The sequence below is a fragment of the Podarcis tiliguerta genome, assembly GCF_965153285.1.
Source record: "Podarcis tiliguerta genome assembly, chromosome: 14".
In the NCBI taxonomy this organism is placed as follows: domain Eukaryota; kingdom Metazoa; phylum Chordata; class Lepidosauria; order Squamata; family Lacertidae; genus Podarcis; species Podarcis tiliguerta.
The window spans coordinates 40,132,762-40,145,351 of record NC_139547.1 but is presented as its reverse complement, the minus strand read 5'-3'; the positions used below and the strand labels follow the sequence as shown (position 1 = coordinate 40,145,351).

The following is a 12,590-nucleotide window of genomic DNA, read 5'->3' as shown; positions in this document are numbered from 1 at the left end:
GAGGAGGAGTGGTGGAGGTTGCCCCCCCACACACACACCTTTGCCTGTAGGGAAGAGGAAGGCAGTCTCAAATTATAGCAGGGCTTTGAGGAAGATAGCAGCTCAGAGACAGGAGAACAAGAGAGTTATGCAGTGTTAGGAGAAGGAGGAAGAGACAGAGCAGCTAGCTGACATGTCACTGGACAGCATAGCCGAACCCTCTTCTCCCAAAGCGCAACATTCGTTAACAGTGCAGGAACAAAGGGCACAACTACAGTTGGCCACAGGCAGATGTAGAAGCATGTGGTGTTGTTAGAAGGGAAGAGAGGAGGAGCTCAGTGCGAGCAACTCCATCATGGAGGAATGATTGGATTTCTTTTAAGAACTTTCTTGTTTCCTGCCTGATTCTCGGTGCCATCAGTGGGGAGGGAGAGGATTCCTCCAGCCTGACACCCAGGGTCTGAGGTTTGCCACCCCTGAACACGGATAACTAATGATACACATCCTAGCAACACCTCCAGAAACATAGTCTATTACTTGTGCATCTGCTACTAGCAAAATATTTCTTAAGCCACCTTTCAGGACATGAGAACCGGCACAAGGCAGTGTGCAACAGTGAAACAGCCAGATGAACCTTCCTGCCTACCAAGAGCTTTGAAAGCACCTCTCTTGGTGGTGGCCAAGGCCTGCTTTGAGCCACCAGATGGCAAGCAGAATGAGGACATTCTCAGACATTTCCAGCTCACATTATGAAACAACCTTCTCCCAGCAGTATGCTTTTTTGCTGGCAATTAAATATACTTTTGTTCGCTCAAGCATTTACTAAATTGTTAATTTCTTTTTCTGCTCAGTGATTCTCTGCATGTTTCTAATTGTTTCCTGAATGCGTTTGATGTTGTGATGTACATCGCCTTGATACCTGGTTCAGGAGCAGTACTGCGCACATATATATATATATATATATATATATACACAGTGGTGCCTCACAAGACGAAAAGAATCCGTTCCGTGAGTCTCTTCGTCTAGCGGTTTTTTCGTCTTGCGAAGCAAGCCCATTAGCGGATTAGCGGTTTAGCGCTATTAGCGGTTTAGCGGCTATTAAAGGTTTAAGGGATTAGCAGATTAGCTGCTAAAAGGCTATTAGCAGCTTAGTGCCTTAGATAAAGGGGGTGGGGAGCGGGGGGGGGGGGGAACCCAGGAATCGCAAGACATTTTCGTCTTGCGAAGCAAGCCCATAGCAAATTCGTCCTGCGAAGCACCTCCAAAACAGAAAACCCTTTCGTCTAGCGGGTTTTCCGTCTTGTGAGGCATTCGTCTTGCGGGGCACCACTGTATATATATATATATATATATATATGTATATGTATATATATATATATATATATATATATGTATATATATATGCGCAACTAAATATGAAATAAAAAAGACACTATCAGTTAAACAAATATGCATATATACTAAGGTGGACAGTATAATCTGATCTAAAGTGGAGCATTAAAAAAAATGCAACTTAAATAAAAAGCATACTGTTTCGTAAAAATGAACAAAAACCTTTTTAAAGCAAACAATGATGAAGGAACATGAAATAGATTCTGTAAGTTCAGGGCCACCACCAAAAAAGCCCAGTCCCTGGTTCAGAGCAAAGGAAGCTGTCTCATATTGTGTCAGGCCACTGGTTTATCTAGCTCAGAGCGGCTGGGGAAACCCAGCCAGATAGGTGGGGTATAAATAAATTATTATCATCATCATCTACATTGACCAGCAGGTGACTCTCCAGGGATTCAAGCAGGGGTTTTCCCCAGCCCAGCCCTGCTTGGAGATGCCAGGAATTGAACCTGGAACCTTCTGTACCCAAGGCAGATGCTCTAACTCTGAGCTATGGCCCTTCTTCAATCCATCACTATTCCATTACAGGCCACAGAGCAGAGCTGCTGCAGGCAGGCAGGCTCACAAGGATCTAGTCAGTGGGACATGAATGTTACCGTAGTTGCAGTCAGCAGGGGATCTGCAGTTGCAGCAAACAATGACAAAGGATCAGTGCCGTCCAACACGCTGCTCAGGGGATCCACCATTGAACTGGAAGAGGAGGAGGAGGTAGAGGAAGTGCTTCCTTTGCGGCCTAATTTCTTTGTCTTTGATTCCATTACCTGAGGAATACATAATAATAGTCAGAAGGAGCACCAGATACTAACAGAACTATTCTTTGCACATTTACTCAGCCTTGCTTATTTTAATAAGGCTTACTCCAAGGTAAGTGTGCATACAAATGCAGCCGTAAACTGCTATCTTGCACCAAGGCTGTGCGACTGTACAACTGTCTACTCAGAAGCAAGTTCCACTGCGTTCAATAGGACTTAGACCCATATATGTGCATACAGAATTGCAGGCCGAAGCTGCAATCCTCTAAACTGAGTTTTGCATGCCTAGGTCCATTGATTTAGGTAGGGGTAGTCAATGTGATGCACTACCGATGTTAGCTACTACAATTCCCATCATCCCTGACCTTTCCCAATGCTGGCAAAGACAGACGGGAGTTGTTATCCAAAAGCTCTAGTGGGTACCATGTTGCCCAACCCCAATTTAGGAATACAATGGTGAAGAAATGAACTAGTTCTAGGCACAGTCTAACTGTGCATAGGATTAAGGAAGTAAATTGGGGCTCTAGCTGTATGAATCAAATCCACATCTCACAACTAGAAAACTGAAAATTCTAATATCGGTGTAAACTGCACAAAAGGTGCACAGTTCCGCTTTTCCCAAAGGCTTCTTCAAAGAAGCAAGGCTTCTTCCATCAAGTGCTAGAAGGTACATAGACATGGGCCCATTCCAGAGCATCAGCATGAGACCCAAGAAGAGTCTGTTCATTAGTTTGTCCCCGGTCTCCTGTACCAACGTGACTACACAGGACTGTTGAAGTGTTGCAAAGGAAACCTACTGTAATGGGTTTGAGTGGATGGTAGTCTCCAAAATCCACAGACACGGTTTCCAGTCTGCATGATTCCAATTCACGTACGTAGTTTCTTGATCTAGCATGCCTGAAGGGGAAAAGCATAAAGAACTTATAGAACTGAGATTTGGAAGCACACGCTGAGCATTCACGTGCAACGGTTTCTGGAGAAGAAAATCACAAGAAAATGTGATATCTCTAAAAAAAAAATGCACCTAGACATTCCATTGTTGTGCCCATAACCAAAGTTTAAGGTGCCATTTAGATTCTGGCTTTCATATCTCAGTTTATAACACTGACCTAACTCCATCATTCTGTGCAAAAAGGAGCAGGACACGTCACTTAGCTATGGTACCCACAGCTGGCAACTCCCTATGGAAGCAATTTGGAGGAGGATCAAAGTTTGTGTGTTGTGTTTACAAGCCACGTTTTCCCACAAGAAGATGCTTAGAGAAGCACATGGCACAGAGACTGAGGATCAAACTAACATGACATGATAGAGACCTCCAGATACTCCCATCTGAATGGGTGCAAGTTACAGGAGGGCAGATTTCAGCTGAACATCAGGATAAACTTATTGACGAGAGTAGCAGCTTGACAGTGGAATAAATGACCCGTGGGGTGGTGAGCTCTCCCTCACTGGGGGTGTTCAGGCAAAGGCTGGACAGCCATGCATATCTGGCACTGAACAGATCCCACCAGCCAGAGCCAGTTCCCCACTCCTGTTTTATAAAGTCATTTGTGCTTGTGTGCCACTGACACTCCTTTCTATTGCTTAGTTTCCATTTCTAAAGGAATACTTCCTTTTGTCTGTCATCTTTTACCCTTTTCTCATCATTTGAAGGCATCAAGCAGAGGAACTGCCAGTGCTTCAATCAAACAAAAGAAGCTGCAAAGATTCCTTCTATTGTTGTCTTTATCAACTGTGAAATCCATCACATTACAAATCTGCTGCTTATTTTTAGCTGGCATAAACTTCAGGTGAAAAAAACTGGGGGGAAATAACCTGCCAGTCATGTCCTGCAAATCAACTGCATTTTCACAACTCTTCTAAGCAGAGACAACGCTTATTCTAAAAAAGCATTCGACAAGGGCTCAGCCACCAACCGACTGTCCAACTCTGAAGGCCAATTGAATCAGACAACCCAGCAGTGCTACTGAAAGGAACGGCTTTACAACCTAATGAGACATTGTAAAAGGAGGAGAAAAAGAACCCAGTGAAGGATGCTCATGCCTGTCTCCCTACATTTCTTAATCTCCAGTTTCCTGCCTGCCCTGTGCATAAATATCCACTTGAATGCACTATTCTCAATGTTTCCCCCACACTTCTGCTACTTTGCTGGCCCCTTGAGCTTATTAGCATTTGTAAGGACTTTCACAATTAAAACAGCACAGAGTTTGGGTGAGAGAGAGAGAGTTCCCTTCACCCTTTCACAGAAACAGCATTTTTGCTGGACCTCAGAAGAATCTAAAGCAGCAGCTGAAAGCAAATGCACACAGCCGAAACTTTAAATGCTGGTTTCTATTGCAAATTGCAATCTGGACCTTAGAAAATTGTGCCTGTTTGAGACAGTAACATGACAATATTGGTACCTGGGACAACAAACAGAAGACCACTTCTAGCACAGCTTTTCACACTCACTGGCTGGCTTTTAAAAGGTATCCTATGAATGCACAGACATCTTATGCAGGGACTAATTTTTACCGGGTGAATAGTAAAATGAAGAGAATCGTAGCCTTAGGTCATCCTGTGCACCAATCGCAGATTCACACACACACAAAATTTACTCTAGCAAACACCTACATGGTATCTTGAAAAGCTGGCATAGCAGTGACCAGGAGGCTGAGCTATGAATCAGGAAGTCCTCAGCTTGAGCCTTCCATGTACTGTGATAGGAATTTTATGGTATTAGATATATGGTAATGTTCATAACTGCACATACATAGATCAACACAGGAAGACCAACCTGGAACCATTTTGATTCCTAAACTGACCAAATCTTTCCTCACAAGATATGTCTTAAAGCCTCCCCATTGTCTTCTTTCCTCACAAGATATGTCTGTTTGAATAAGGTGTGAACCTGTGACCTGGCCCAGGAAATAAGTATTTTAGCACTACAAAAGAATGGTCAGGCACCCCAGACAATCCAATCAAGTAACTTGCCAGACAGGAGATAGTAGAGGTGAGAGGAGAAAAACAACATTTAAATTCCTGTGATGTATGCATGTACCTGAGGGGTGGTCTTAGGTTACACCCCTTCTGGGATGTATGCATAATGTTTCTGGGGGTGGTCCTGATCTACAGAATGGGATTTTCAAAAGTCTTTATAAGCTCTGGCACAGCAATTCTGGGGGGTCCTCTTCCTCTCCTGCGTGTGAGGGGAGTACCCTGTTGCAACAGATCAATAAAGATCAAGCTTACTAGCTGCTTTGCTTCTCAATATTCTCTGGTTGGCCTCTGTTATTTTCTCCTACCAATAGGGAACCTATGTAAGGACTCTATATGGGCTCTTGGATACCCCATAAGGGAAAAGGGCATATTTTTATTTACAACAGTACCATGAACTCACCAGAAAACCTAAGCCAAATGACTCCCACTTAACCTCAGTCCCAACATCAACATCTGGAATGGGATGGGGACGGGGCATGTAATAGTACAGTCGTACCTTGGGAAGTCAAACCAAATCTACTTTGGAAGTCCCTCCGACTTCCAAAATCTTCGGAAACCAAAGCACGGCTTCTGACTGGCTGCAGGGAGCTCCTGCAGCCAATCGGAAGCCCCATCAGATGTTCGGCTTCCAAAAATAGTTCCCAAACCGAAACAGTCACTTCCAGGTTTGCAGCATCCGGGAGCCAAAACATTCGAGAACTAAGCTGTTCAAAAACTAAGGTACGACTGTACTGATTTAGCTTACTTGATTACAACTAGATAATGAAGTGCTTTGAAAAGTTACAAAGAATTATTACTATGTGTCGGGACGCGGGTGGCGCTGTGGGTAAAACCTCAGCGCCTAGGACTTGCCGATCACATGGTCGGCGGTTCGAATCCCCGTGACAAGGTGAGCTCCTGTCGTTCGGTCCCAGCGCCTGCCAACCTAGCAGTTCGAAAGCACCCCCGGGTGCAAGTAGATAAATAGGGACCGCTTACCAGCGGGAAGGTAAACGGCGTTCCGTGTGCTGCGCTGGCTCGCCAGATGCAGCTTGTCACGCTGGCCACGTGATCCGGAAGTGTCTTCGGACAGCGCTGGCTCCCAGCCTCTAGAGTGAGATGAGCGCACAACCCTAGAGTCTGGCAAGACTGGCCCGAACGGGCAGGGGTACCTTTACCTTTATTACTATGTGTTAGTATTATTATTGGATTGTAATTGTGCTCATAGAATGCCTTTCACTGATGCGCCTGAATTTCCCCTCCCTCTGACCCCTTCCCCTACATCCCTGCCCCCCTCAAACTGTTCTGGAGGGTTGGCAGGCTCCCCAGAGCAAATCTGAGAGACGCACAGGAGGAGGGGAGAGAAGGGGAGCGTTGTTCCACAAGCGCAATGATTTAATTGGGCTCAACTCTAAATCTTTATTTTAAAAGCCAGTCAGCAAGTGGTAAATGTTACACTTTTGAAAGTGATTACCACTCAGTGATTGCCAAAGAGCCAGAATGGTTCAGCTTGCTAGCAAATTCTTCTGGTCTCATGATACATCACCAGTTCTGACAGCGGCTAAAGGGCAAAAAATGAAAAGTGACAAAATGCTGGGGTAGGAAGAGAAGTTTGAACCTCTTCCCTTGGCCCAGCACTCAGCTGGGGATAAAAATCGCCGTCTCCCCACCTACTCATCTGATGTCCAAGGAAAGGAAGCTGCGTTCCTGTGTAAGAACATGGATTGAATGCCCTCACTGGCAGCACACAGGCCTCAGAGGATTGGCCAAGGGTGAATGAAGCTGTCATGCCCCAAAAAAGTTAGCCACTCCTGCTGGATAGCATGCTGGAACAGAGTTCAAATCCCCATTCAGCTATAGCATAGTCCAGGGGCAGGGAAAATGTGGCCTTCCAGATGTTGATGGACTCGGCTCCCATCAACTCCAGCCAACATGGCCAAAGAACCAGGAGGATGGTAGTTGTAGTCCAGCAACATCTGGAGGTTCCCCATCCCTTATAGAGACCCAACAAATAGCCCCGCATTGGGCAAAAGAAGAAGAAGAAGAGTTTGGATTTGATATCTCACTTTATCACTACCCGAAGGAGTCTCCAAGCGGATAACATTCTCCTTTCCCTTCCTCCCCCACAACAAACATTCTGTGAGGTGAGTGAGGCTGAGAGACTTCAAAGAAGTGTGACTGGCCCAAGGTCACCCAGCAGCTGCGTGTGGAGGAGCAGAGACGCGAACCCGGTTCCCCAGATTACAAATCTACCGCTCTTAACCACTACACCACACTGACTCCCTCACTGCAGGGGGTTGGACTATAGGTGACCCTAATGGCCCTTTCCAACTCAACAATTCAATGATTCTATGAAGAGTCAAATTTTTCTCAACTCTCCAAACTCTATATTTAAAACTTGGAATATTGTCTCACAGGGAACTTGCAAGGGAAATTTAATTAAAGCCTTTAACAGGCAGAAAACATCCACATTTGCTTTGCAATTCAAAGACAGCCCATTCATCAAGCCAAGAACCATCCTTCTACATTCAACACAACTTATCTATAAACATAAGGCAAACGTATGGAGTTGTGTGAACAGCAGGGCCCATGTAATTCCAGTCAAGAGGCACAAGGGAGTGGTTATCTTGGAGTTATCTGAATTTCAAAGACCTCAACTTTATTTTATACATGGTACTCTTAACACTGTGCTCTCCTGCAATAAATAAAACAGGGCCAGGAGAATCGGCACAGTGGATTGCTAATACAAATCAACAGCGACACCAACTGGATGCCAAAGGGAAGTGGACTGGAGAAAAATATACTGTATATTGAAATTGCACATATATTCCAAAGTAGATAAACAACTAACATGAGGAATGCACAGATCTCTAACACAAGAATGAGAAAGTTGTGGCCCTCCAGATGTTGTTGGATTACAACACACAAGTTTCCACATCTCTGCCTTGAAGTATTCAATTAACTAATAAAAAAATGTTATACTGTGTAGTGCCTCCCTGCCCTCCTTCCCACACTTCTAAAATAAGTGTACTTTCAGTTCTTTCTGAGGTAGTAAAACTGCTCACTTTAGACAGGGCTTTAGCCTAGCCTTCTGCCTGACATGCTAGATGTCCATGTGCAGGGAATTTATGCTGTACAGCAAACTGTTCTAGCAAGTGAGCACTTAGCTGCTATACAAGTTTACCACCTCAGCGACAAGTAACCTTTCATGGCACTGTGGTGTGGCTGCAGCTCTTTACAACAGCCTGCACCTTCTTCCTGACATGCTAGATTTCAATGTGCAGGGAATGTATGGCATATTGTCCATGATTCAGCATCATGGACATACTTTGCAAGTATGCCTGCGCTAACCTCTGTTTCCAGTTAGAACCCACAAGACATCTTGTTTCAAATGTGCAGTGTTTCTGTTGTCACAATAGAAAACACTTCTCTTTTTGTCGGCAGTCAATACATGAAATAACTTTCTTTATTTCATGTATTGACTGCCGACAAAAAGAGAAGTGAAAATGAGAGGCATCTGTGTGCAGAGAAAAACAAAGAAACACAGGAAGCTTGCCTTATACTAGATCAGACTACATGACTATCTAACCCAGAGATGAGGAGCCTGTGGCCTACCAGATTTTATTGTACTACAAATCCCATCATAATTGACCACTCCCTATCTATGCTGGCTGAAGTTGATGGAAATAGGACATGAACATCTTCTGGAGGGCTACAGATTCTCCAGCCTTGATCTAGTCCAGTATTTTGACTGGATTTCAGGCAGAAATCTTTTCCATCATCTGACACCAGATCCTTGTAATCTGGAGATAAAAGGTAAAGGTAAAGGTACCCCTGCCCATATGGGCCAGTCTTGACAGACTCTAGGGTTGTGCGCTCATCTCACTCTAGAGGCCGGGAGCCAGCGCTGTCCGCAGACACTTCCGGGTCACGTGGCCAGCGTGATGAAGCTGCTCCAGCGAACTGGCACCAGAGCAGCACACGGAAACGCCGTTTACCTTCCCGCTAGTAAGCGGTACCTATTGATCTACTTGCACTTAATTGTGCTTTCGAACTGCTAGGTGGGCAGGAGCTGGGACCAAACGACGGGAGCTCACCCCGCTGTGGGGATTCGAACCGCCGACCATGCGATCGGCAAGTCCTAGGCGCTGAGGCTTTTACCCACAGCGCCACCCGTGTCCCTAATCTGGAGATACCAGGGCCCAAATCTGGGATCTTCAGCATGCAGACCCCACCGCTGAATGAAGAGGCCAAAACCGTACGTTTCTGTATTTCATTACCATTGGATCCTATTTTGGATTTTCTCTGTTTTTAATGGCATTTTTATCAGGGCATTTTATCCTCACAAATAATGAGTTAGGCTGACTGAGGATTTGAAACTGGGTTTTCCTCAGCCTTAATCCAATACACTATCTAACCACTACACCAGGATGCCTCTTTATGTATCACCTAAACACACATCCCAAATGAGGCTAACATAATGTACCCAATGAAGAGGGCTACAGACCAAGGAAATATATATTACAATAAATGTTGATTTATTTCAAGATATCAAGACCCACTTTGCTGTTGAAGCCTCTTTGGGCTTTAAACACTTATTTCCCCAAATACATGGCCCTTCACACCTACAATTCCCAAGAGATGCACCGTTAGATTTCTGGCTGTCTCACCATGGCTAAGGATTTCCAGAATGGCACCTGATATTTTATTTGTCACTACATTTACATCTCACATTTCCTCCAAGGAACTCAAAACGGCATGCATGGGTTCTGCCAGCTCCCCATTTTAACTTCACAACAACCCTGCGAGGTAGGTTAGGCTGAAAGACAATGGTCTAAGGGTACCCAGTGAGCTTCACAGCTGAGTGAGGGTTTTAATCCATGCCTCTCAGGTCCTAGTCCACTACTCTCGCCACAATGGCTAAAAATAAATTTATTGTGGCATAAGGGGTGGAGCTGTGGGTTAAACCACAGAGCCTAGGACTTGCCGATCAGAAGGTTGGCAGTTCAAATCCCCGCGACGGGGTGAGCTCCCGTTGCTTGGTCCCTGCTCCTGCCAACTTAGCAGTTCAAAAGCATGTCAAAGTGCAAGTAGATAAATAGGTACCGCTCCAGCGGGAAGGTAAACAGCATTTCCGTGCGCTGCTCTGGTTCGCCAGAAGCAGCTTAGTCATGCTGGCCACATGACCCGGAAGCTGTACGCCGGCTCCCTCAGCCAATAAAGCGAGATGAGCGCCGCAACCCCAGAGTCGGCCATGACTGGACCTAATGGTCACAAGTCCCTTTACCTTTACCTAAGGGGTCACAGTGCCAAAGCGGTTGCTGAAAGGCAGTGAGCTGCAAACGTGCCGTCAGTAATAACTTAAAAAAATAAAAATAAAACTTAAATAGCTAAGCACCACATAGCCTATTAGAGCCTGGTGTGCCATATCTGCCTGCCATGAAAGATAATAATAAATACCAGACACCTCACAAAAAGAACCCGCCCCGCCCCAAACATGTCAGCAAAGCCTTGCAAGACAAAAAGGGAATTAAAGCGGGAAGCTGCCCGTCGCAAGCCGCCGTCTCCTCCTCCCAGCTTCTGTCTCCAAGACTATCTGCAAGAGAAGCTCCTCCGTCCTTACCAGGGGAAGGCAGCCATCTTGTCTCCCGTCACCTGACTCTCCCCCCACCCCACCCCGCTGCCTCTCAGGCCTCTCGGCGCTTCCTCTGCGGAAGCGCGGGCGGCCATGATTGGGAAGGGCAAGTGCCAGGACAGCCACCAGGACGCGCAGAATCGTTTCGTTTCGTTGTTGCATTTCAGTGCACCGTTTTAGTAGGTGTTCTATGTTTTTCATCTTGTCTTTTTATGCTGTGGACTGCTCTGATATTTGCAGGTGATATATACAAATTTAATGAATAATAATAATAATTTGTTATTACATTTGGTTGTCAGTCGCTTTGGGTTGCCTTGGGCAAGATAAAGCGACTAACAAATTTAATAAAGCATGATGAGGATGACAAAAAGCGGCATAGATAGTTCTTCCTGCCTAGTTCATCCACCCATCACACACCTGTGAGGTAGCTCTCCCACCTTTTTACCTGCAGGTAGGTAGCCGTGTTGGTCTGCCGTAGTCGAAACAAAATAAAAAAAATCCTTCCAGTAGCACCTTAGAGACCAACTAAGTTTGTTATTGGTATGAGCTTTCGTGTGCATGCACACTTCTACTGGAAGGATTAAAAAAAAATTGTTTCCACCTTTTAACCTGCGAAAGTAGGAAGGTCCGATTCAGTTGGCATCACAGCATGTCTCCTTGCAGCTCTACTCGTGAGGTGGGAAGCTTCGTTGCTTTCATATTCAGGATTTCCCCCCATAAATATTTTATTTATTTGCTTTTCTGATAATATTCCACATCAATAAAGCATTAAACAAAAACGAGACAACAAAGAAAAATCCTTTCAAAGATTTTGAATAATCGACAAGATCAGAAAACATTGACTTCCTATCCTCTTTCCATGGTTCCTTTTAACCCCTCTTTTCCTCGTGTTTTCTTAGTTCACCCCATCTGTCGCAACCACTTTTATATACTGGCATACATGGTCCTAGGTGAGCTTCATGGACGAGTGGGGATTTGTACTCTGGGCTCTCAAGTCCTCCTGGTCCAGCACTCTAACCACTACACCACTCTTCCCCCCTCCATTTTTCTTCTCTTCAGCTGTCACCCTCAACAGACATTTTCCACCAGCCGGGTCACTTTTGCCTCCAAGCAAGATTCCATCAGATTCCATTCTCTGCTGTCCCAAACTTCTCCATCTCCAGGCAGGGAAGAATTGCCCTTAAAATATTATTATTTATTAACATTATTATTGTTAAAAATATCACTTCTTAAATGTATATACCGCCCTTCATCTGAGTGTCCCGTGGCAGTTTTTACAGGATAAACACACAAAATACATATCGTAGCAACCGCAAACAATAACAACCCACCCGCCCTAGACATGTTATGCTGTGAACTTGTTTAAATGCTGTAAATGTTTTCTCCTTTCTTCTGAGAGGAGTGTTTGGAATCCCTCCATGAGATGTGCCATAGCAAAAAAGACGCAAATAAACAGATGTACCTCAATGTCTCTGTGGAGTCTGTGTGTGCATAAAACCCCCCATAAAAAGTACCCTTTTGCTGGGTTAGACCAAAGGCCCACCTAGAGTCCAGTGGCCAACCAGCAGGTGGCTTCAGTGGTAGACTGCCTCTTGGGCCAGGGTATTGTTTAGGAGTGGGGTTGTTGTTATGTTTTATTGCTGGCTTTACGAAGTTTAAAATACTGGAATAATTTCTGAATTTCAGATATTAATTCTTCACGTCCAACAGAAGAGAAACAACAACAATGAATGCCATATTTTGTCATTTGAAGCATTCATACTAAGTTGGTGAACTTTCTGCTACTTAATCTGTAGCTTGGGGACAGGGAAAATGCCCGATAACTTAGACGGTTTTTCTTTTAAAAAAAAGAAATTTGAGTTAAGAAAACACATACA

General features: G+C 44.8%; 1 protein-coding gene across 7 annotated transcripts in view; it reads right to left on the bottom strand.

Annotated features, from left to right (window-relative positions):
- The window catches only part of VPS35L (VPS35 endosomal protein sorting factor like), an 82,760-nt gene extending 71,087 nt beyond the window's left edge, over positions 1-11,673 (bottom strand). The window contains exons 1-4 of one of the 7 annotated variants that reach the window (XM_083413397.1): positions 9,749-10,671; positions 8,430-8,538; positions 2,918-3,017; positions 1,965-2,129 (exon numbers count right to left, since the gene is read on the bottom strand). In XM_083413397.1, coding sequence (XP_083269523.1) covers positions 1,965-2,126 — 162 coding nt within the window. In that variant the 5' untranslated portion in view covers positions 2,127-2,129; positions 2,918-3,017; positions 8,430-8,538; positions 9,749-10,671. Of the gene's footprint in view, positions 1-1,964; positions 2,130-2,917; positions 3,018-3,753; positions 3,780-8,429; positions 8,539-9,748; positions 10,672-10,701; positions 10,752-11,653 lie in introns of those variants that run through there. The other 6 variants (XM_083413396.1, XM_083413393.1, XM_083413398.1 and 3 more) reach the window with 6 other exon arrangements.
- Between the last annotated feature and the right edge of the window lie 917 nt (positions 11,674-12,590).